This window comes from Periophthalmus magnuspinnatus, chromosome 12, assembly GCF_009829125.3.
Source record: "Periophthalmus magnuspinnatus isolate fPerMag1 chromosome 12, fPerMag1.2.pri, whole genome shotgun sequence".
Taxonomy (NCBI): domain Eukaryota; kingdom Metazoa; phylum Chordata; class Actinopteri; order Gobiiformes; family Gobiidae; genus Periophthalmus; species Periophthalmus magnuspinnatus.
Window position 1 is genome coordinate 1,560,895 of NC_047137.1, and position 22,702 is coordinate 1,583,596.

At 37.8% G+C, this 22,702-nt stretch overlaps 1 protein-coding gene across 1 annotated transcript; it reads left to right on the forward strand.

Annotated features, from left to right (window-relative positions):
- Window positions 1–311: 311 nt before the first annotated feature.
- Window positions 312–19,956, forward strand: ccdc107 (coiled-coil domain containing 107). The gene is made up of 6 exons (XM_055225629.1): window positions 312–633; window positions 8,275–8,486; window positions 10,116–10,185; window positions 10,277–10,367; window positions 12,364–12,473; window positions 13,042–19,956. The coding sequence occupies exons 1-6, from the start codon at window positions 483–485 to the stop codon at window positions 13,395–13,397; spliced, it is 990 nt and encodes a 329-aa protein (XP_055081604.1). The 5' UTR covers window positions 312–482; the 3' UTR covers window positions 13,398–19,956.
- The last annotated feature ends 2,746 nt before the right edge of the window (window positions 19,957–22,702 follow it).

A 22,702-nucleotide genomic window follows, 5' to 3' on the forward strand; every position in this document is an offset into this window, starting at 1 on the left:
TTGTTTCATTGGAAATGTTCCTTTGGCTATAACATTACGCACTACGGCATAAAACATCAATCACCACAGAGAATATTCAAGAGTATGCGTTTAACTTTTCTATAGAATTATGCGGGTAATGTGCCTCCTCCAGAAAGCTAGATAATGTACCTTTAAATAAAGGTCATAAGATAAATGCATACATAAAAAAGAGTAAGTTAGAAGAATAATGAGATAATTGTATACAGAACATGCACAGCACTATGTAGTAGGTAAGAGGGAAAAAATGAACACACTGTATTTTACACTGAAAAGCCGTGCCCCGGACATCCGGGGCGGCTGTTGTTGTGGTGCAGTCACAGAAGCAGCCCGTGCTCCTGGCTCCTCTGTGTGCGTGAAAACATCAGCATTAGCGGCGCATTTCTGCACATTCGGCACGTTTTGGCCTATTTTCCCGGTCCTTTCCACTTTTGCACTTATCTTTGGCTCTTTACACACGCGTCATGGTGCTGTCGACGTCGCAGCAGGTTGCTCTCGTGTTCACTGCGGTGCTCTTTACGTTTGTGGTCCTGCCCAGGATGTTCGGAGTCGGCGGAGGAGGAGGAGGAACCGGAGCCAAAGATGCTCGTTTGGATTCCCGCTACAACAGAAAAGGTACACGGCACGATTGGCGCAAAACGCACTTATTCAAATGCAACGGTTGCGCCTTTGAGACTCTAGCATTAAAGGCTACACAGCTCCAAAAGCCTCAAATTTGAGAAAACTTAAATGTGAAGTACGAAGTAAGTATGTTTGCAGAGGTCTAAACTACAGGGTTAGCAGCTTTTACATTGAATGAGACCCCATGTAGACACAGGGAGGGCACCTGACACACATAAGTACTCTGTACTGGATATTGCACATTTGACTAAACATTTTTCATTCTGTAGCTAATAGCTAATTTAATCGAAACTGAATAAGTCACATTCACAGGATAGAAATGAACCTTTCCTGATTAGCTTTTGAATGAGCTGTATCTGAAGTATAAGACCACACAGACTAGTATACACCCATGGACCACTGTGGAACCTGCCTAGACGACTGAGGGATTACACAGATTTAAGGCCGCATGGTAAAAGAAAGTAATACTATTTAATGTTGAAAATCACATTCTATTGTTAAGTTGTTTTTTTTTTTTGTTTTTTTTTTTTTGTATCATCATCATCATTGTATCAGAATCATTATTGAGTATTTAGTAACTTCAAGCTCCAACTCCAAACACTGTAGATATTAAAGTAGTATATAGATTTTACATTTCAAATCATTGCAGTTATCCAATAATTTTTACCAGGGCCAATAGTACAAATGTAGAAGCTTTCTGTCCTAATACCTCCCCCATTATCTCTGGTTAATCCTGTTACATCCTTCTTCTGCCCATCAGACTAATGAGCTCTTTAAAGTGCTTTTGTTTGTTTTCAGAGGAGTTGTGATCTGTAATGCCCATCTCAAATAATGCACTATTCCTATTAGTGCTGTAACAATACTACAGTTTCTATTTAATTATATAGAGATTTCAGCAACCACAATGATAATATAAAAAAAACACAAACACAAATGTACTCCTTTGCAGATAGTGAAGTACAGGCCTCAGCCAGAGAAAATAAATGGTTTGAGAGGGGAGTTAAAGAAGCAGTTTAGGAAAGACAATCATTCCTTGAACAAGAATGGGGGCATTAGACATCATCTATCCCCCATATACAACTTCATCCTCAGACCCAAAGCAAACAAAGGAAACAAAGCCCACAAATTTCTGTCGACATGTCTGCTAAAACTATACAGGAAATGCAATTTACATCATTTTAATGTTACTTTATTTTGTTCTAGTTACAATAGATCCTGACCATTCTAAAACTCTCCAGGAAAGGCGTTTTAATTTACTGCTTGCTAGTCCTGGTTTTGATCGTATAGTTATAGGTTATTATTTGTGTGTACATTTTTTTATTCTTTTGTAAATGGTATTTTCATGAGTAATCACCACAAGCAAAATGGGCAACATTTGATCCTGATGATTTATACTGCGACTGCAGGCCTATTGTTGTATTCTATTTGCCTCTGAATAAACAGCGTGACAACAGTCCTTTTATGCGCATATCTTAATTAAACATACAGGCCCTATACAGAACAATACAAAACGGATCTATGCTGCTGTGTCATTTGATACGAAATGAAATTTAAAATGGTTTTCTAAGCCTCAGCTTACATTTGTGTTTTGCTAAGTTCTGATGTAGAAAAAAGAAAAGAGGGTTGAAATGTTTCCTGTGTATACAAATTGCTCACGCCTTGTCAAAACCCAGAATTTTCATAGGAAAATTATTACTGGTGTCTGAAATGTTTTAGCTGTTGGCTGCACGCACTTCTAGGGCTCCATTTTAGATTCAAATGTATTTATTTGTTTTGAAAAACACATGCTTTTACTGACATGAGATTGGCTATAGTTGAGACTTTTGGGTCTTTTATGGGATCTGAATATTTTGGATCTGTTCATTTTAAAGAGCCATTCAAAAGACTGACTCTTCTTAATTTTTTTTTAATGATATAAGGCAGGGGTCACCAGCCTTTTTGAAACTCAGAGCTACTTCATGGGCACTGAGTCATACGAAGGGCTACCAGTTTGATACGCTCTTCTGAAATAACAAATTTGCTCAGTTTGCCTTTAGTTATACATTATTGATATTGATAAATGATAATCATCTATGTGAAGACACTGATCACATTAATGATTTCTCACAATTATTAACAATGACAACAAGGTGGGAAACAGATAACAATATTCAGCACTTTCACTTTTTTAATCTTTGTAATTGTTAAATTTTCAGATGATCACTTACATCACTAAATGTCATTGGAAAAGTGTCCCATTTTCACTTGCCACTGACAGACCTTTTTAACAAAACAAAAACTATGTTGCACCATGTTTCAAAAACTCAACTTACATATTTTTGAATAAATCTTGGTTGCTTTTTGTGACTTTTCTGCCAGTGTTGTGAAAAAAAGTCTGTTGCTTACCCAAAGCTGCCTTCAGCTCGGGGCTTTTTCTGCCCGTAGTGCCTGTCCTGGTGGGTAGTTAGCATGGAGCTTTTGTGACATTTATTGTGAAAGTCATAATTTTTGTTCTGCCATATTTTTGGAATAAGAAACAGATTTCAGCGTGCATCTTCACAGCGCTCGCTAACTGAGCACTGGTTTTGTCACGCGCACAATACTAACCTCTGAACTGAGTAGGACAGAGTTCACCTTAACTTATCTAAACTTCACGTATAATGAACACATTTTCAAGATATTGTCATTTTTAAATCTATATAAATGCAAGAGTGATTAAAAAAAAAAAAAAGCAACAGAATAAAATAATATTGTAGATTCAGCTCATTAGTAAGTTGTGCTATTTTTAGAATTGGCCTGAGGGGCCTCATGTGGTCCTTGGGGGCGACCTGGTGCTCGCAGGCACTGTGTTGGTGACCCCTGATATACAGTATTTTTCAGACTATACGTTGCTCCGGAGTATAAGTCGAATTAGACAAAAAATGCATAATAAAGAAGAAAAAAACATACATAAGTCACACTGGACTATAAGTCGCATGTTTGGGGGAAATTTATTTAATAAAAATCAGGACCAAGAGCAAACATTTCATCTTAAAACAGCAATTCATAATAAAAGCAATACAATAGAGAACAGGTGTACGGTATGCTAACGTAACACATTGATGGTAAACTGAATACGTGTCTGGCATGTTAACGTAACATACGCATGAACAGTCAATTAGATAACTATAGCATAAAGAACATGCTAACAGGTTTACCAGACTCTCCCTCTCACGCCAAATCACTAAATCCATTGAACTCGTCATCCTCCGTGTCACTTCTGAACAACTCTGCTAACTCCGGGGCCTCCAGGGATGATGGCAGGTATGGAGTTGAAAACTTTAAATTTAGCTTTGAACTGTGGTGTGATGTGCGCTCGCATACTGTCCATCACAAGTAGTGCCTTGCGTGTTCTAAAGAAGCCATCCGGACGCTTAGTGTAGCACTTCGTAAGCCAAAAGTTCATCATTTCTTGATCCATCCACCCTTTTTCATTCACGGTTACGACAACTGAGGGAGATTGGATTTTTGGCATGGTTTTGCGTTTGAAAATGACCATTGGTGGCAATTTTGATCCATGTCCACAACATGCCAGCACTACTGTGAAGTGTGATTTTTCATGACCAGTTGTTACTATATTCACACTCTTTTCCCCTTTCTCTGCAACACTTTGGCCCATGGGGATGTCAAACGTGAGGGGGATCTCGTCCATGTTGATAATATGATCCAGTGTCACGTTATGCTCAGTTACTTGCTTTTCAACAAACTCATGGAAACTGTCAACCTTAGCTTGGAAGTCTGCTGGCAGTTTTTGGGACATCGTTGTCCTTGCTCTGATAGAGAGGCGGTTGCGTTGCATGAAGCGGTAACACCAAGAAGGTCCTCCCGCAAAGTCGTTTATATTCATCTCCTTGGCAACTACCTGGGCGTGGAGACACAACTGCACTGTTGACAAGCCTCTCCCGGCAGCACGTTGTTCAAGCACCCATGTGTGAACTCGTCCCTCTAGCTGTGGCCATCTAGCTTTTAGCCCGCGATTAGCTTTTTTTGTTTTCTTCATTGCAGTAAGAGTAACCTCCTCTTTTCGCCAGTCCCTCACAAGTTTCTTGTTCACTCGATACTTTCTTTCTGCTTCAAAGTGAGAGTGTGGTTACCATTTGAAGTTATAAAAATCTACCGTATTTTCCGGATTATACGTCGCTCCTGTATGGAAGCCCGTTTCCGCCATGAAAAAAAAAATAAAAGCCCCACAGAAAGTCGAAATTACGAGTTTAAAACTCGTAATTATGAGTTTAAAACTCGTAATTATGAGTTTAAAACTCGTAATTATGAGTTTAAAACTCGTAATTACGAGTTTAAAACTCGTAATTAGGACTTTTAAAACTACTAATTATGAGTTTAAAACTCGTAATTATGAGTTTTAAAACTACTAATTATGAGTTTAAAACTCGTAATTAGAACTTTTAAAGTCTTAATTGAGCTTGTAGCACACTGCAACTGAGTGTACAGAGCAGAGGAGACAGGAGGAGGACTGTTATGTTTATCACCTACATACTTTTAAAAAATGAATAAATTAAGCTCCAGTAAAGTTTCTGGCGTCTTGAACAAATCAGTGGGCCCTGAGTGCTGTTCTGACCACTCATGAGCTGTGCTCTGTGTCTGTGAGCGCTCGTTTTCCTGGTCTGAGCAGAGTGCCAGCTGGTCACAACCCCGCTGGTTTATTGAGGAAATTATTAAAATACCAAATTCATTTAATCAAAATTGATAAGGTTCACTTTTTGTAAATGTTACATTCCCAAAATTACGAGTTATAAACTCATAATTCATACTTTTAAAAGTCCTAATTACGAGTTTTAAACTCATAATTAGTAGTTTTAAAAGTCCTAATTACGAGTTTTAAACTCGTAATTACGAGTTTTAAACTCATAATTACGAGTTTTAAACTCATAATTACGAGTTTTAAACTCATAATTACGAGTTTTAAACTCATAATTACGAGTTTTAAACTCATAATTACGAGTTTAAAACTCGTAATTTCGACTTTCTGTGGGGCTTTTATTTTTTTTTTCATGGCGGAAACGGGCTTCCATACTCCTGAGTATAAGTCCCACCAGTGAAAAAATGCGTAATAATGAAGAAAAAAACATAAGTCACACTGGGCTATAAGTCGCATTCTTAAAGGAAATTTATTTTACAAAATCCGAACCCAAGTATAGACATTTTATCTTTTAAAGGCCAGTTATAATAATAACCATAAAATGGAGAACAACAGGCTGAATAGCAGTACAGCACGCTAACGTAGCACATAGACAATGAACTGTCTAGTATGTTTACGCAAGATATTAACAGTTAATCAGATAACCACGCAAACGTAACATGCCGGCTTGTCCACAAACATGAGAGACATGAGAGTTCTTTTCACTGATGTTTACTGTGATCTTATTTCTTCATCACAGATCACACCGTAGAACTAGCAAACACATAAAATATAAGATAAGCTCTGCATCATATTACATACAGTGGGGTGACCGTTCATTTTCTGTGGCTGGACCCAGACTTTGGAACTCTTTGCCCCTGGAGTTACGCTCAGTCACTACTTTGTCTCTGTTTAAAGCCAAGCTAAAGACTCATTTGTTCACAATTGCCTTCAGCTAATGACTGTTTTTATTGTTTGTTGTTTTGTATATAGAATTTTTGTTGTTGTTTTTACATTTTAATGCACTTGAAAAGCACTTTGGTTCCGTTTTTGCTGTTGTAAAGTGCTATGCAAATAAAGTTTGATTGATTGAAAACGAAGTCAGTAGCGCCACCTCAAACTTTGAAAATCAAAGTTTGAGGTGGCGCTACTGACTTTTTTTTTCCGTGTCTTGATATCACTCACTGGCATGTCAGGGAGTGTGTATTACTTTTGCCATTTTCTGGGCTCCGGAAGCGGTTTTAATGAGTCCCTCGCTGGGACGTTGTCCCAGGCTCAGGCCTAATAATATAATAACTAATAATAAGTTTTACACATGTGGACAAAATTGTTGGTACCCATTGGTTATTGAAACAAAAACTCACAATGCTCACAGAAATAACTTGAATCTAACAAAAGTAATAATAAATACAATTTCTTTGAAATGTAACCAGTGAAAGTCAGACATTGATTTTCAACCATGCTTCAACAGAATTATAAAAAAAAAAAAATGGAAATGGAATGGAATGGAAATCATAAAACAGGCCTGGACAAAAATGATGGTACCCTTAACTTAATATTTAGCTGCACAACCTTTTGAGGCAATCACTGGAATCAAACAATTCCTGTAACTGTTAATGAGACTTCTGCACCTCTCATCAGGTATTTTGGCCCACTCCTCATGAGCAAACTGCTCCAGTTGTCTCAGGTTTGAAGGGTGCCTTTTCCAGACGGCATGTTTCAGCTCCTTTAAAGGATTTAGGTCAGGGCTCATAGAAGGCCACTTTAGAATAGTCCAATGTTTTCCTCTTATCCATTCTTGGGTGTTTTTCACTGGGTCTTTAGCTGTGAACATAACAGAGCCTCCTCCATGTTTCACAGTAGGGACAGTGTTCTTTTCGTGATATGCTTCATTTTTTGATCTGTGAACATAGAGCTGATGTGTCTTGGCAAAAAGTTCCATTTTTGTCTGATCTGTCCATAGGACATTCTCCCAGAGGCTTTGTGGCTTGTCAACATGTAGTTTGGCTTTTTTAATGATTTGTTTTCAACAATGTTGTCCTCCTTGGTTGGCTCCAATTAAGTCCACTTTGGCTCAAACAATGACGGATGGTGTGATCTGACACTGATGTTCCTTGAGCTTGAAGTTCACCATTAATCTCTTGATAAGTTTTTTTCTGGGCTCTTTTGTTACCATTCGTATTATCTGTCTCTTTGATTTGTCATCAATTTTCCTCCTGCGGCCACATCCACGGAGGTTGGCTACAGTCCCATGGATTTTACATTTCTGAATAACATGTGCAACTGTAGTCACAGGAACATCAGGCTGCTTGGAGATGGTCTTATAGCCTTTATCTTTAACATGCTTGTCTATAATTTTCTTTCTACTCTCCTGAGACAGCTCTTTCCTTTGCTTCCTCTGGTCCATGTTGAGTGTGGTACACACCATGTCACCAAACAGCACAGTGACGACCTGTAGCCCTATATATAGCCCCACTGACTGATTACAAGATTGTAGACAACTGTGATGCTAATTAGTGGACACACCTTAGATTAACATGTCCCTTTGGTCACATTATTTTAAGTCTTTTCTAGGGGTACCATCATTTTTGTCCAGGATTGCTTCATGAGTTTATTTTTTTTTATAATTCTGTTGAAGCATGGTTGAAAATTCCATAAAATTTATTATTACTTTTGTCAGATTCAAGTTATTTCTGTGATCATTGTGAGTTTTTCTTTCATTAATCAAAGGGTACCAACAATCGTACCCTTGGTCATTAGTTACCACAGAGCTGATTATTCCTGAGCTTTCAAACCTTTAATATAAATTCTTTTTGGAAAGACTTTGGGAAAAACAAATGGAAAATGTACTTCTGGGACCATGGGCGGGAGGTCACTGTTGAGCTCCATATGGCAACCTAAAATATAGATATTCAAATTTTATCTAGTAACTTTTCATTAAAATAAAAATAAAAGTCCTTCTGATGGTGAAATTCTCTTAGGTCCAGGCCCGGGGGCGGTGAGGGGTACTCCAGTCCATATGAACTCTCCTGGTGCCCAGTCTGCAGAAAACCTGCAGAACATGAAGAAGCTGATGGAGCAGGAACTCAAATCAGACAAATACAAGAGCAACAGCAACAAAGGCTACGTGTTCACCTTAATGCCATTGTACGCGATCGGGGTTGGAGTGTTCGCCGCATACAAGTTTCTGAAGGTAAAACCACTACTGACCAGCAGTTGGAACATAACATAAAGTAAAAGTCCTCCTAAAATTTGTGTGGAAGTAAATTTTAAAGTGGATTCTTTTTACTTCACTACATTTGAGAGCTGGTATCTGAACTGAACTGAACTGAACAGTAAAATCATTTTTTATTATTGTTTGAGGCCTGCTGAAATGGCTGAAGTTTTATTTTTCTTATAATTTAAGCAAACAAAAATATACAGCCCTTGATTCAGTTGTTTCTACTGAACAAAATTCAGTACAAATCTGTATCAAAATAAATACATTTGAAGCCTTATAAGACCTCAAAACGTGCAAAATAGTCAAACGCCTCAGTGCAGCATAAGAGGAAGACTGGTCAGATAGGGTGAGCAGATCCAGTGTTAGTGCAGTTTAAGGTTACAGTCCTCAGGACAGAAGTGTCCTGCAGCCCTGGCATCAGAATCAGCCTCCAGGGGGAGCCAAGTAGCAGTGGTCCATTAAGAAATTACTCAAGTAAAAGTTAAAAAAAACAAACAATACTTGTCATGCTGTACCACCAGGAATCATCAGTGTGAGAGTATCTGCCTGGCCATAAAATCTGATGTGTAGTGTAAGTTAGAGTTTTCAACTTGTTAACCAAAAAATCTCCACAAATCTGACACTTGTTTGTCCTGGAGGAGGGCACCGCCTGCTTGTTACCATGGAAATGTTGGCCCTTTGGCTATAATATTCCACAGTGGCATAAAATGTATCTCTCACCATGGACAAAAGGCACACATACTTTACCTTTTAATATAATAAAACAAGAATAAAACATGTATTTTCAAAGGATAATCCACCAAAATAAGACAAACTAAATCATGTCTACTTTAACCATTTACAATGAAGTGTGAACTTAGAAGCAAATGACTTCAGCTACCTCTTCAAACCAAAAACAAAGAGAATAGATTTGCATGATTTGAGGTAAAATTTGAAATTGTGATCTGGTCCCAAGAAAATGGTAATATTAAATCCAATATTTTAGCATATTGCCCACCTCTAATTCAACAGTAAGACTTCGCTGCCCCGGAGTGGAACTGAGGACCATCTTGCCTTGAACCCATATCCTGTATAAAAGAGGTGTGTCACCCATAGCATTCGACTGCATCCAGATGAAGCCAATTGAGGCCAACAATTATAGATACATGCAACCATATTTGGAAATCTGAGCGTGAAACCAAAGAGCCAATCCAGAGCGAGGCTGTTGAAGGTACATGTCCTCTCCCGCCTGCATCACTGGTTTGTAGGGAGTTAGCAAAGCTGTCGATCAAACCTGCTGCTAATGCAATTGGGTGCGACCTTGGGAAAAGAGGTAATTTGTCTGTTATTAATGTTCATATCTTGGTTTACAGGCACAATAGCGAAATGAAAACAACAGGATCATGTAGAGCGAGTTACATTGTAAGGTCAGAATGACATGCCTGACACCAGCTGTTACTGAGAGGGGGGCTAAGGTTTTTCAATAGAAACCTTGTCGATGGAGCCGAGTTGCGCCAATGTTCAATTCTTATTTGGAACGCAGAGGCTAACGCGTTAGTGGTACATTCTATGCTTGCAGTGAGTCTTAGTTTGTCTCTCACCATATTTTCGTGTGTTTTATAGATAAAGTCTGCAGATGACCAAGCCCAGAAGGAGAAACTGGCCAAAGGAGCAAAGAAGTCTGTGGAGGCAGGTTTGTGATGCCGTTTAAACATGGAGCTTATGGATCATCATTGTGAATATTTTGTGTGTTTAATTACTATGGCGATAATGTGTTTGTGCAGAAAACCAGTTGAACGAGCTGGAGCAGAGGCTGGCCCAGACTGAGCGAATGTTAAACTCCATCCTCACTCAGCTGGACCCTCTCACCAACTGGTCAGTGCAAAAGATACTGACATTGTTCATTTTGACAAGAAATATTTATTTATTTATATTGCTTTGCCTGGACAGTAGGGATGGGATGCTATTAAAATTTTAACTCACAATTATTGTGACCAAAATAATTATGATTAACGATATTTTCACAATAATTATTAAACAAGCTGTATAATGTCCTCATATGTGAACACCAGGACCTTATAGAGTGTGTCGTCCACATATGTGGATGCCAGGTTCAAGGAGATTATAGGTATTCCAAGTAATTCATGATTGTTGTAAAACCATGCGCCACTGCTAGCAAGCTCAAGTTTTTCAAACAATGCACAATGGTTGTCTCGTCAATGCACGTGTAAGTTGCTCGTGTTTGCCCTCAGAGCTGCAGCTTTTTTTCAGCAGGCTCTGCAGATTGGTAACTCGTCGCTTTGTTGGTCATTTCAAATTCATAATAATTCCACACATCAGACTTCACCATCTTGAACGGAGGATATAAATGTGCGCTGTCACTGGGATCCAGATCCACTGCCTGCCTACTACTAGCCATGACGGTGACTGAGATGATGAAGAACCATACACAATTCAGAATAGACACAGAAGCTATCAAGTTTCATTGCTGTGACAGAGGCCCTCCTTGTGGGCAACCACCAGAACTAACATATAAAAATTGGATTGAAACCAGAAACTTGAGGCAGTCTGGTGGCATAAAGGCGATTATAATCATGTCCAATGATCACGATTATTAAAAAATGCCACAAACAATTAATTGCGGACCTTTTTGTCCGCGATTAGCGATATAATCATATATTGTGCCCTCCCAACTAGACAAATCCGCAGTATGGCTATGAACTTATCTGTCTAGAATTTTATTATTTTTATGTTTGGCTCTATAGTTCAAACATACATTTTAAAGGGCCTATATTACTCTATTTTCTGATTTATTATAATTTTGTTTCCTCATCACAAACATACCTGGAGTTGTGTTTTGTTTCATTCACACGTTTCACACACAAATGCTGCATATTTAGGCTGACTTCTTTTCTCAAACGGAAAACACATTGTTCCACCTTGTGATGTCATGTTGTAATACAGGAAGTGATCCACTGTGTTTTTAACTTCATATGTCTTCACAATAATCTCAATAATTACCACTTCATGACATCACAAGGTGGAACAGAGTATTTTGAGCTTTGGAGATGTAGACATACTAATAATACAGTGTTACTCAAACGTGTGAATGAAACAAAACACAACTTCAGGTATGTTTTTGATGCGGTAACAACGTAATATAAGAGCACGCAAGAGTAATTTTTGTGTAACATAGGACATTTTAAAAACATGCATTCTTACTAGGTTAGTTTATGTAAGCCTTATACAGTGGTCCCTTGTTTATCACGGGGGTCACATTCTAAAAATAACCCACAACAGGCGAAATTCGCAAGTAGTCAGCTTTATTTTTTTACAATTATTATATATGTTTTAAGGCTGTAAAATAAAAGTGTGTGGTGAGACACTTTATACACTTTTCTCAGACAGGCATTAACATTTTGTCACATTTCTCTCTTGTTTAATTAATTACAAACATTTATGTAAATTTGGCTGAATGCATTCTGTGCGTGTGCTGACATGGCATGGAGAAGATTGATTAATAATGATCTACAGCCAATCAGGACACAGAACACAATGCACGTTCATATGCTGTAAAAAAAAAAAAAAAAAAAAAAGCATGCAAAATTGCACTAAAAAATCCACGAAACAGCGAGACTGCGAAAGGTGAACCACGATATAGCAAGGGACCACTGTAAGGAGCTGAAGCTCGGGTCGGTTAAAGACGTTACTTGGGCTGGGTGTGGCTGTAGTTTGCCGACCTCTGTTCTAGGTGAAATAATTCATGGAGATGAGCAGGTGAAGTCCTCTTTAGGAGGAAAGTTACACAGGTGGCTTAAAACGTTTGGTAGTTTTGAACATTGTGAAGTCATGCTTGGGTTTTTCTGCTCAGTGTGAAGTCTGTGGCCCAGGATCAGAAGAATGAAATCATGAACCAGCTCCAGACCATTCGATACCTGATGAAAAAGAGAGGGATGGACTGCCCCCCGCTCAATGTACAAGGTAACATCAGCTGGACAAAAGTACTACATCATTACATAAAGGTGAGCTAAGTACGCAGTCTAAATCAAACATAAAACTTGAACTGGTGACAGTCTGTACAAGGGACAGACTGTATATTTTTAAGAATTTAGAAATGTGATTGACTAAATGTTAGACTCAAAACAGTCACCTCACAGCTTCACAAAACTGTTGTGACAGCCCGCAGCAGACTAACAGACTGAACCAGGACTAAACCAGGACTGAACCAGGTGATTTAATCAGGGTTTTAAAAATGGACTGAACCAGGACTAAACCAAGGACTGAACCAGGAATGAACCAGATGAATAATTCAGGACCAGGAGTTAACAATGACTAAACCAGAACTACACTAGATTACTAAACCAGGAATAAACCAGGTCTAAACCAGGACTAAACAAGTACTAGGCCAGGATTTAGTTTAGTCCTGCTAATACTAAACCAGGACTAAGCCAAGACCATTAAACTAAACGAGGAACCAGAATGATCTGAAACTTTAATCTTGTATTCGAAATATTTAGTTTTTTTTTTTTTTTTTTTTTTTGTTTTCCAGACAGCTCTTGTGAACAAAACCTGGACAGTCTGATCGAATCCTTGGGGACCAAAGAGACCCTTGCAGGAATGACTCCCACACCAATGCAGCCGATATCCGAAGAAACTGCAACAGAGGAGCAGGATTTGTGCGAAAAAATGCCCAAAACTGCAGAACAAAAAGAAGAGAAGGATGGAGAGATGACAGCTGAGGAGGAACAAGAAGGAGCAGGGCTTGAGGAGGAAGAGGCGGGGCTAGATGAAGAAGAAGAAGAGGAGGAGGACATGCCTTTATTGGAGGATGGTTGTGAAACGAGCGTAGAGGAGATCGGAGCAGAGCCAGTGTCCAGTCTGAGGAGACGTAACAGACCAGAGTGAACTGTGGAATATAGGGTTAAATTATGAAAATTTATTATTTTTAAATTGTTTTTAAAATTATATTTATCAAACACTAATTTCACATAGAGAAAATCTGACTGATAAGATTTTCATCAGTGAAGGAGAAGTAAGTCATTTGGTGGCATTTGGGACATCAAGATTATTCAGTTAAAGGTGCTGTACCTGGTTTTTACTGTCTTAAAATGTGAAAGACAGAACTAGTTCATTTTTCCAGAGGTCCAAAGTTCATCCTTACTTACCTTATGCATTCTGACCATCCTCATTATTCACCAGAATTAGTTTATATGCACTTTCACAACTTTTTTGTTTTGTAACAACAACAAAAACTAGCATGATAGCCACATTCTTCTTGATTCGTAGACAATAAAATTCTTGGACTTAGATGTAGACAGTACACAGCTGATTTTTTTTGACCTCATATATGTGTGTACTGGAGCAAAACAATCTTCGCTCCAATACATGGGTGTAAGGCAAAGCAAGGCAAATTTATTTGTATAGCACAGTTTGTATACAAAGTAATTTAAAGTGCTTTACAGAATAAGAAAATAAAATCACTATACAACAAAGCAAAACATAAATAATCATCATAAAATTAAGATTAAAAGAAGATTGCAGAATAAAAACCTTTCAGTCGTATGCACAGCTAAACAGAACCGTTTTGAGCCTGGATTTAAACATTGTCAAAGTAAAGGCCTGTCTCACATCTTCAGGAAGACTGTTCCAGGTTTTAGCTGCATAAAACTTAAACGCTGATTCCCCATGTTTAGTCCTGACTCTGGGCACCAGCAGGAGGCCGGTCCCTGAAGTCCTCAGAGTGTGAGATGGTTCATATGGCACTAACATGTCAGAGATGTACTTTGGACCTAGGCCATGGAGAGACTTATACACAAGCAGAGCTGCTTTAAAGTCTATTCTTTGAGCTACAGGAAGCCAGTGCAGAGACCTGAGCACAGGACTTATGTGCTCGTACTTCCTGGTTCTAGTCAGGACCCGAGCAGCAGTGTTCTGGATGTACTGCAGCTGTGTTAAGGCTCATTTGGAGAGGCCAGTGAGCAGGTCATTACAGTAGTCTAACCTACTGGAGACACATGCATGGATAAGTCTCTCTAAGTCTGGCTTTGACAGTATACCTTTGATTTTTGCAATGGTAAAAAGCTACAGATGTTATTGATTTGATGTGGCTGTTAAAGTTCAAGTCTGAGTCCATTATTACCCCTGGATTTCTAGCCTGATTTGAAGGTTTTAGAGAGAGAGACTGGAGGTGACTGCTGACACTTTCTCTGTTTCTGTGGGCCAAAGATGATGACTTCAGTGTACAGGCTTTAATAGTTGGCATGGACCTGAGGAAATGAATCGTCTGCATTTGACCAATCCTTCAGTGTCTTTGGGTTAAACCTGTCGTAGCAGTGGGACCCATCTCTTAATCATGAGCCAGGTTTGATCAGAACTACCTTAGCGGGACAAGTTTAAGATGATAAGTTTTTGTTTTGTTACAGATGAAAAACAGATGAGGCCAAAATTATTTCTTTCTTCTGCTTTTGGACATTGTTAACTGCTGCTGACAAGAAAACTCATTCAAATATTTAAAGTGGGACTAAACACTTAAACTGCTCCAACAACCACATTTCAAATAGAGCTGGGAGGAGGGGAAGTGTCTGGAAGTACAAGGTATAACAGTGTGATTGGTCTAACAGGTATCCACACTTCAAACTCCACCCCTGCAGCCAGGTGTTTATAATCAGAAACACCTGACTGTAATCATGGCAGTCCTGTGTGATGTGACATAGTACTTGAAATTTAAGTGGCCACTGGAGGCTGCACACACTCTTACCTAGTTTGTACTAAAATTGCCAAAACATGACCAGGAATAGTAGACAATGCTATTCAAACACGCACAGAGTTTAGTAGCAAAAAAAGATTTAGTGTTTAGCTCCACTCCAATTATTTGAAAGTCTTAACCTTATAGTGTCTGATACTATCGTCACCAATAGAGCGCGGTTGCGGATTTTCCATTACCGTAACTCCGCAACCAATTGTGCTATCATGTAAATTCAAACGGCATCTCAAAGCAGAGGCATGGGGCTCTTTAAATATTTGACCGGCATTACAGTAATCTGCCTCTGTCGTCCTTCGAAGGTGACGAGTGAGAGCGCAGATGCCACAGGGATTTTCCCTGTCACTTATTCGATGCGTCAAAGAAAAAGTACGGATGGATATGTAAAATAGAGGTAGTTGTGTGAAAAAATGCAGTACATTCTGATACTTCCTTTAACATGAACATGAAGTCTAGGTGAGCTATACTGGTCTATAGGGTGCTCAGTCCTTAAAGGGTTAACACATGCATTTGTTTAATCTTAAATTATTTTATATTTGCTATCAATTTCAATCAATTAGAAACCCCAAATTTTACAAATTTTCCCCATAACATTGTTGTGCATTTTGAATTTTGCGTACAGTGGTCCCTTGTTTATCGCGTGGGTTATGTTTCAAAAATAACCCGCGATAAATGAAATCCGCTAAGTAGAAAACCTAATTTTTTACAATTATTATACATATTTTAAGGCTGTAAAACCCCTCACCACACACTTTATACACTTTTCTCAGACCGACATTAACATTTTGTCACATTTCTCTCTTGTTTAAACACTCAAAGTTTAAACCTTTGTAGATATAAAAAAAAGTAAGCACAGTATTATAGAACAAAACCAAATACTATACTGTGCTGTAAATAGAAATGACAGCTTTTAGAAATACTGTAACAAATTTAATTTTAAAGATAAGCCCACGATGTTGTACACATAAGAAATGATTAATAGTGACTCAGGTGTATTTCACAGTTCCTCTGACTGCACCTCTTCGTCCTGGTGCTTCTCCACTGTAATGTCTCGTAATGTTCTTTTTCCTGCAGTTACTGATCCACAAAGCTAAAGCAGACTCCATCCGCTCAATGGTCTTGTTGCAGTTACAACCCTTTTTGCATCCATTTAAAACTTATTGCTGCTGTTGTCCTTATTTTCCTCCTTATTTATGTGATTAACTGAAGAATCATTTATTCCATAATGGCGCCCTACAGCTGCGTAACTTCTATCTACCCTAAGCACGTCCTGCTTAAATAGACCAACACGGCAGGACAGTTACATCTCGTCTTTATTCAACAACTGCACTCATCTCATCTCAACTGGTGCACGCCCTGTTCACGTTGACTGTTTTTTTTCAGTGTGCTCCTCAAATGCGCTATACCGCAACAATAAGTAGGAACCAATATTATGAAGAAAGTAAATAATGTAATGTACATAACATTAATATAATAAATAATATTCAGAATCACAGAATCACAATGCACGTTCATACACTCTAAAAAAAACATGCAGAATTGCTCAAAAAATTTGCGAAACAGCGACACTGGAAAAAGTGAACCGCGATATAGTGAGAGACAACTGTATATGCAACATTAGACATAACACTGCAGTTGCCTATAGAGAAAGAGAATAGGTTTATCTAATTATCACCTCTCTGTTTCCACTGAGAGTTCATGCTTCACTGTGTGTGTGGTTAAATCCACCTGTGACTTATTCAGAGCATGACAGAGGCTGACCAATAGGAGGAGAGCAATGTTTTACCATAGAACTGCATTAGAAAAACAATCGACATAGACCCATCAAACAGTTTGATTTCATATTTCCCAAATCTCAGCTTTTTGTTGAAATTTGTTTAAATATTTGAGTGGTATTTTTATTTATTTTTTTTTACATTACATAGCCTTTCCATCAATTTAAATGTGCACTATGTAACTTTTCTGGTGGGGGGTGGTGCGTTGCCTGTAATGCCCTACAGTATGGCATTAAAGATCAGTATAAATCCATTCAATTACAGATATCATTTGGCTCAAAAATAATTAGAAAAAAACCCACAATTTTACAGTGAGAAGGATTGCCTCTTCACAGATCTGACCTGTAACTTGGATTGGTGTCACTGTTCTTATCCATGGAGATAAGTTTAATGCTATGCTATGGAACAAGTTAGAAAAATCAATAACGTCTCTGTGGATACAGGCAGGTGGTATACACTGACATTCAGAAAGTGACATTGTGCCCCTTATAAACTAAATGCACATGAGCTGTAAAATATGTGAGTTACAGTCTAGTTTAAAGTTGTTTCAATGTTCATGTATTAAGAGTTTATGAGAAAGATTTCAAGCCATGAGTCTAGTCCTGCACATAGTTAAAGTTCTCCAATTCCTGCCTACTATTTGCTTTTTACCACTCAGGACTAGACTATGAGAGGACTGTGACTGGACTATGACTAGACTATGAGAGGACTGTGACTGGACTATGACTAGACTATGAGAGGACTGTGACTGGACTGTGACTGGACTATGACTAGACTATGAGAGGACTGTGACTGGACTGTGACTGGACTATGACTAGACTATGAGAGGACTGTGACTGGACTATGACTAGACTATGAGAGGACTGTGAGTGGACTATGACTGGACTATGAGAGGACTGTGACTGGACTATGACTAGACTATGAGAGGACTGTGACTGGACTATGACTAGACTATGAGAGGACTGTGACTGGACTATGACTAGACTATGAGAGGACTGTGACTGGACTGTGACTGGACTATGACTAGACTATGAGAGGACTGACTGGACTTTGACTAGACTATGAGAGGACTGTAACTGGACTGTGACTGGACTATGACTAGACTGTGACTGGACTATGACTAGACTATGGACAATGACTGGACTATGACTAGACTGTGACTAGACTGTGACTGGACTATGACTAGACTATGGACAATGACTGGACTATGACTAGACTGTGACTAGACTGTGACTGGACTATGACTAGACCAAGACTTAGCCAGGGCTAGAGCAGCATTTCACAGGACTAAACCAGGATTGGACCAGAACTAGACCAGGACTAAACTGGGATCAGACCAGAACTAAACCAGGACTAACAATGTGCCTGATTGGACAAAAAGGCGAGCCTATTAAGAGCTTATTTTTTAGTTATCACCAGGGAAAATGCTACAAAATACCTACATTATATTATACAGTCTCATGTTTTACTACACCATGAATGATATAAAGATAATTGATCTTGAAATGAAAACCAGATACAGGCCCTTTAACCATAAGGAGGCTGCACACATCTGAGTTTGAGTTGGTAGGGCATGTGACTTATTTTTACACTGAATTTGCTTCTTGTTATGAATGATTGCATGCATAGCTTTTTTTTTTTTTGTCCTGTTTCTGCATGTTTTTATACTGTTGTTCAAATGTTGTTTCATTGACAATCACCTACACCCAGAATGCACCGTTTCATTTTGCTGCTCAGTAGGGTTGTCGGTCAGATACTAATTGATACTAAAACTAGTATCGAAACTAGATACTCATTCGAGCAGATATCACTACTAAACAAGGCACATTCAAAGGACAGAAATGAACCTTTCCTGAAAAGCTTTAGAATGATCTTGAGCTGTATCAGAACAAGTATAAGACCACAAAGACATAGTTATGCCCATGGACCACTGAGGGTATGGTCAACATTAACAGGTAGTGCTACCTGTTAATGTTGAAAATCACATTCTATTGTCTAAATAGAGACTCTTTAGTATCGAAATTGAGTTTGAAATTCTAGTATCGTGACCACATTACACAGCTTTGAAAAAAACTCCAAAGATGACAAAATAATTCTGCTACTTTGAAACAGTTGGAGAAAAACCTTTGATTGTGAAGTCTTACCAATGAGTTCAGCATTTAAAACCAAAACCTCCAGTGATATAATGTAGTTTTCAGTGTTCCCCTTTATCTTACAGATTTACCCAATTTCAGTTACAAGCCTTAAAGGTACACAATGTAACTTTTCTGGCAGAGGATCTGCCATCTGCTTGTCTCCATGGAGATGTTATGTTCCACAGTAAAGCATTAAACTTTTTCATTTTATTTAATTACAGATTTAAATAAAGAAGTAAATAAAGTCAAATGTGTCAGTTCTTATTGTCAAATTGAAACTCCTGTCTGCATCTAATTTGAAAGTGTTTTTATCGCCCACAAACCAGGAAGTTAGGCTGGTGTGCTGTTCATACTCTGCTGTTAACATTACTGTGACGACAAACTCCGCTCTTGCTTCTGAGAGTTGTGAAAAGTGCTTATAAACTCCTCATGGTGAATAATTAGGATGTTCAGAATGCATAAGGTAAGTAAGGAATAACTTTGGACCACTGCAAAATGTTTGAAATGAACTAGCTCTCTTTTTCATGTTTTGAAGACCGTTTGAAGAAGTGCTTTTAATGCTATTCTGTGGAACATTCAAGGCAAACAATAACATCTCTAAAGTTGCATTGTGCACCTTTAAATTTTTTTTTTCTTTTCATGTTTTTATTTGATTATCATCTTGTTAACAGTTTGACACATGATGAGCCTTACTCTTTAAACATAAAACGTACATGTTTCTTTGGTTTATCGCCACCTCTGTCACATGTGTGATGTTTGTAAAATTACATTTGAAATAAAAGTCACTTTCCATCTAGATTACTGGTGTTAATGTGGTAGCATGGTTAGCCTGTTTTCTCCCTTTCACCAGGAGGTTGTGGGTTAGGCTCCTGATGTCTCTGAGTAAAGTGTGCATGTTCTCCCTATGTGACTGTGGCAGAGTGGTTCTCCTGTCTTCTCACTCTCTCCAGGAGGTTGTGGGTATATAGGAATTGAAGTTACTGCATTACATAGTTCAACACACTACACTACAGTGCTGCAGTACTTCCAGTGCACAACAGATGGCAGTATAACTGCACATTTAGCAGTTAACAAGAGTCCTGGGTAATACAAAAAGATAGTTCAAATCACGCAAGAATGAATTATGATATCAATTAAGACTCACATTAAATGGTCCTTAAACTATCACCTTCTTAATGCCACAGTATGTAACCTTTTAGTTACCTGTCTCTATGGAGAATGTTCCGAGGTATTTCCATAGAACCAAGTAGGTGACGGGCCATCTCTAGACAATTACATACTGTATGTTTAAAGGGTCAATATCATAATGTTGTTTCCTCATCACAAACAGACCTGGAGTTGTGTTTTGTTTTATTCTCACATGTTTAACACACAAGCCCTGCATATTTAGGATGAGTTCTTATCTCAAACAGAAAAAAACACCTTGTGATGTTATGTTGTAACATAGGAAGTGCTCCACTGTGTTTTTAAACTCCTTACACCTTCACTCATTTCAGCTGTGGAATTTCCAGGTTCTGCTGAACTAAAGGTAAAAGGTAGTTGTTAACTTGAAAACTACCACTATGTGACATCACAAGTTGGAAAAGAGCATTTTGCGCTTTGAAGATGTATGCAGACTTATAATAAAGGGTTACTCAAACGTGTGAATGAAACAAAACACTATGTATGTTTTGGAGGAGGTAACAACATTATAACAGCTTATTGTTCACCAAAATCATTCTGTGTAATATAGGGCCTTTAAAATAACTCATTTCCTCTGCTGTGCCTCAGACTAACTAATCTCATTCTGGTTTGTTTTGTTGTTTTGTTTTGTTTTTTATCAGAGAGAATGGATAATGTATTTATTTAGTGATTTGACTTCCAAGCTCTGCAACAACGCTGTAACTAAGGTTAGTATTTGGTGTCTTGCCTGGGGACATAACAATAGGCTCTAGGATAAAATGTGAATTTCTGGCCTTCTGGTTGGTGGATGATTTCTGTCGAGGTTGTCTAATGTTTGTTTTGAAGTTTTGCAAAATTATAATATTCATAAAAATCTAATATTGGATCATCACAAAAAGAAAATACACTTACACCAACATCTGAATCAATCCAAGAAAGACAAGTATAATGCCATAGTGTGGAACATTCCAGGTCTCCATGGAGACAAAGAGGTGACAGGCCGCCCCAATAGGAAAGTTTCATAGCACATGTTTAAACATCAACCAATACATTTGCAGAGACATTTTAACACATTTTTTATTCTTATTATCAGAATTGTCTTTGATTTTTGTCCTAAACCTGAACTCTTAGTTCTTGCAATGAGTGCATCTTTGCAATCTGGTTCTTTCGTCTGCATATTGTCTATTTAAAAATAACATCTTGGCCACTGCTGATGTTTAGACCATTTAAAACCCAAGTCCTATATCTATATATATCTATCTATATATATCTATATCTATCTATCTATATATATATCTATATCTATCTATCTATATATCTATATATCTATATATCTATATATATATATATATATATATATATATATATATATATATATATACACACACACACACCCCTACTTGTTTATGTGAATTAAAAGGACATTTTTTTCAAACCCGTTTTTTGCAACACTAGGAGGACACCCCTTTCCACTTGTGCTACAAAGATGTAGTAAACGTCAAAAAATTCTAGTTGAGCTACACAACTCAAATCTCACTTCAAAATCTGAATACACAGTACAGAAGTCATAGTATAATAACCTGACATAGTGATGTATTAAGAGGACAAAAGTTAATTTGGTACTTAGCTCCGCCCATGACTCAAATCGTAATTGACAGGACTAACTTGATTTAGAAGGACCATGGCTAAACAACACACAAATATGTTATTTAGGTGAATTAAAGGGTCATACATGAATAAATGGAACATAACACACAAATGAATATAGAGTGCCTTTACTAAAGTATTAGGCTACTGAGATACAAAATGGTGTTTGTAAAGATGTATGTTGGTAAAGTGTGACCTTTTAAAGCCAAAATAAGGAATGATTACACATTCATGAACAAGTTGAATTTATTCAATGACATGAACTGAATCTTCTTTGAAACAAAGAGATCCTTGCAGGAGTAAAGTCTTAACACAAACAATTGTGCTGCAACAATTGCCCATAATATTGCATTTCTAACCAGGGCTGACAACAATTATTTTAGTAGCCACTAGTCAGCGTTTATTATTTCGATTGATTGACTAGTCAAACAGTTATTTCTCTTGTGAATTGAGAGCTTTTTAAATGTGTTTTTTTTAGCCAAATAAACGTAAAATCTGTGCAAATTAGCAGTTTGTGTTTTTCTTTAATAATGCAGCTGCCTTTGCTATAAAAAAAATAAAAATAATTACATGTACTTTAGAGTGTGTAGGGCATTTAACAATAACAGTAAAAAAAAAAAAAAAAAAAAGATTAGTCAACTATTTAAAAAATGTGTTGACTAATTTTTCTAATCAATTAGTCACGATTAGTCGACTAATCCCTTTCTTTTCAGAGTTATACCCCGATTCCTG

What these genes read in the sequence shown, in the direction of transcription:
- ccdc107 (XM_055225629.1), top strand. Translation starts at nt 483, where the DNA reads ATGGTGCTGTCGACGTCGCAGCAGGTTGCTCTCGTGTTCACTGCGGTG. An exon ending in TTCCCGCTACAACAGAAAAG is followed by an intron (nt 634 to 8,274) that starts GTACACGGCACG and finishes AAATTCTCTTAG; the next exon opens with GTCCAGGCCCGGGGGCGGTG. An exon ending in AAAGAAGTCTGTGGAGGCAG is followed by an intron (nt 10,186 to 10,276) that starts GTTTGTGATGCC and finishes GTGTTTGTGCAG; the next exon opens with AAAACCAGTTGAACGAGCTG.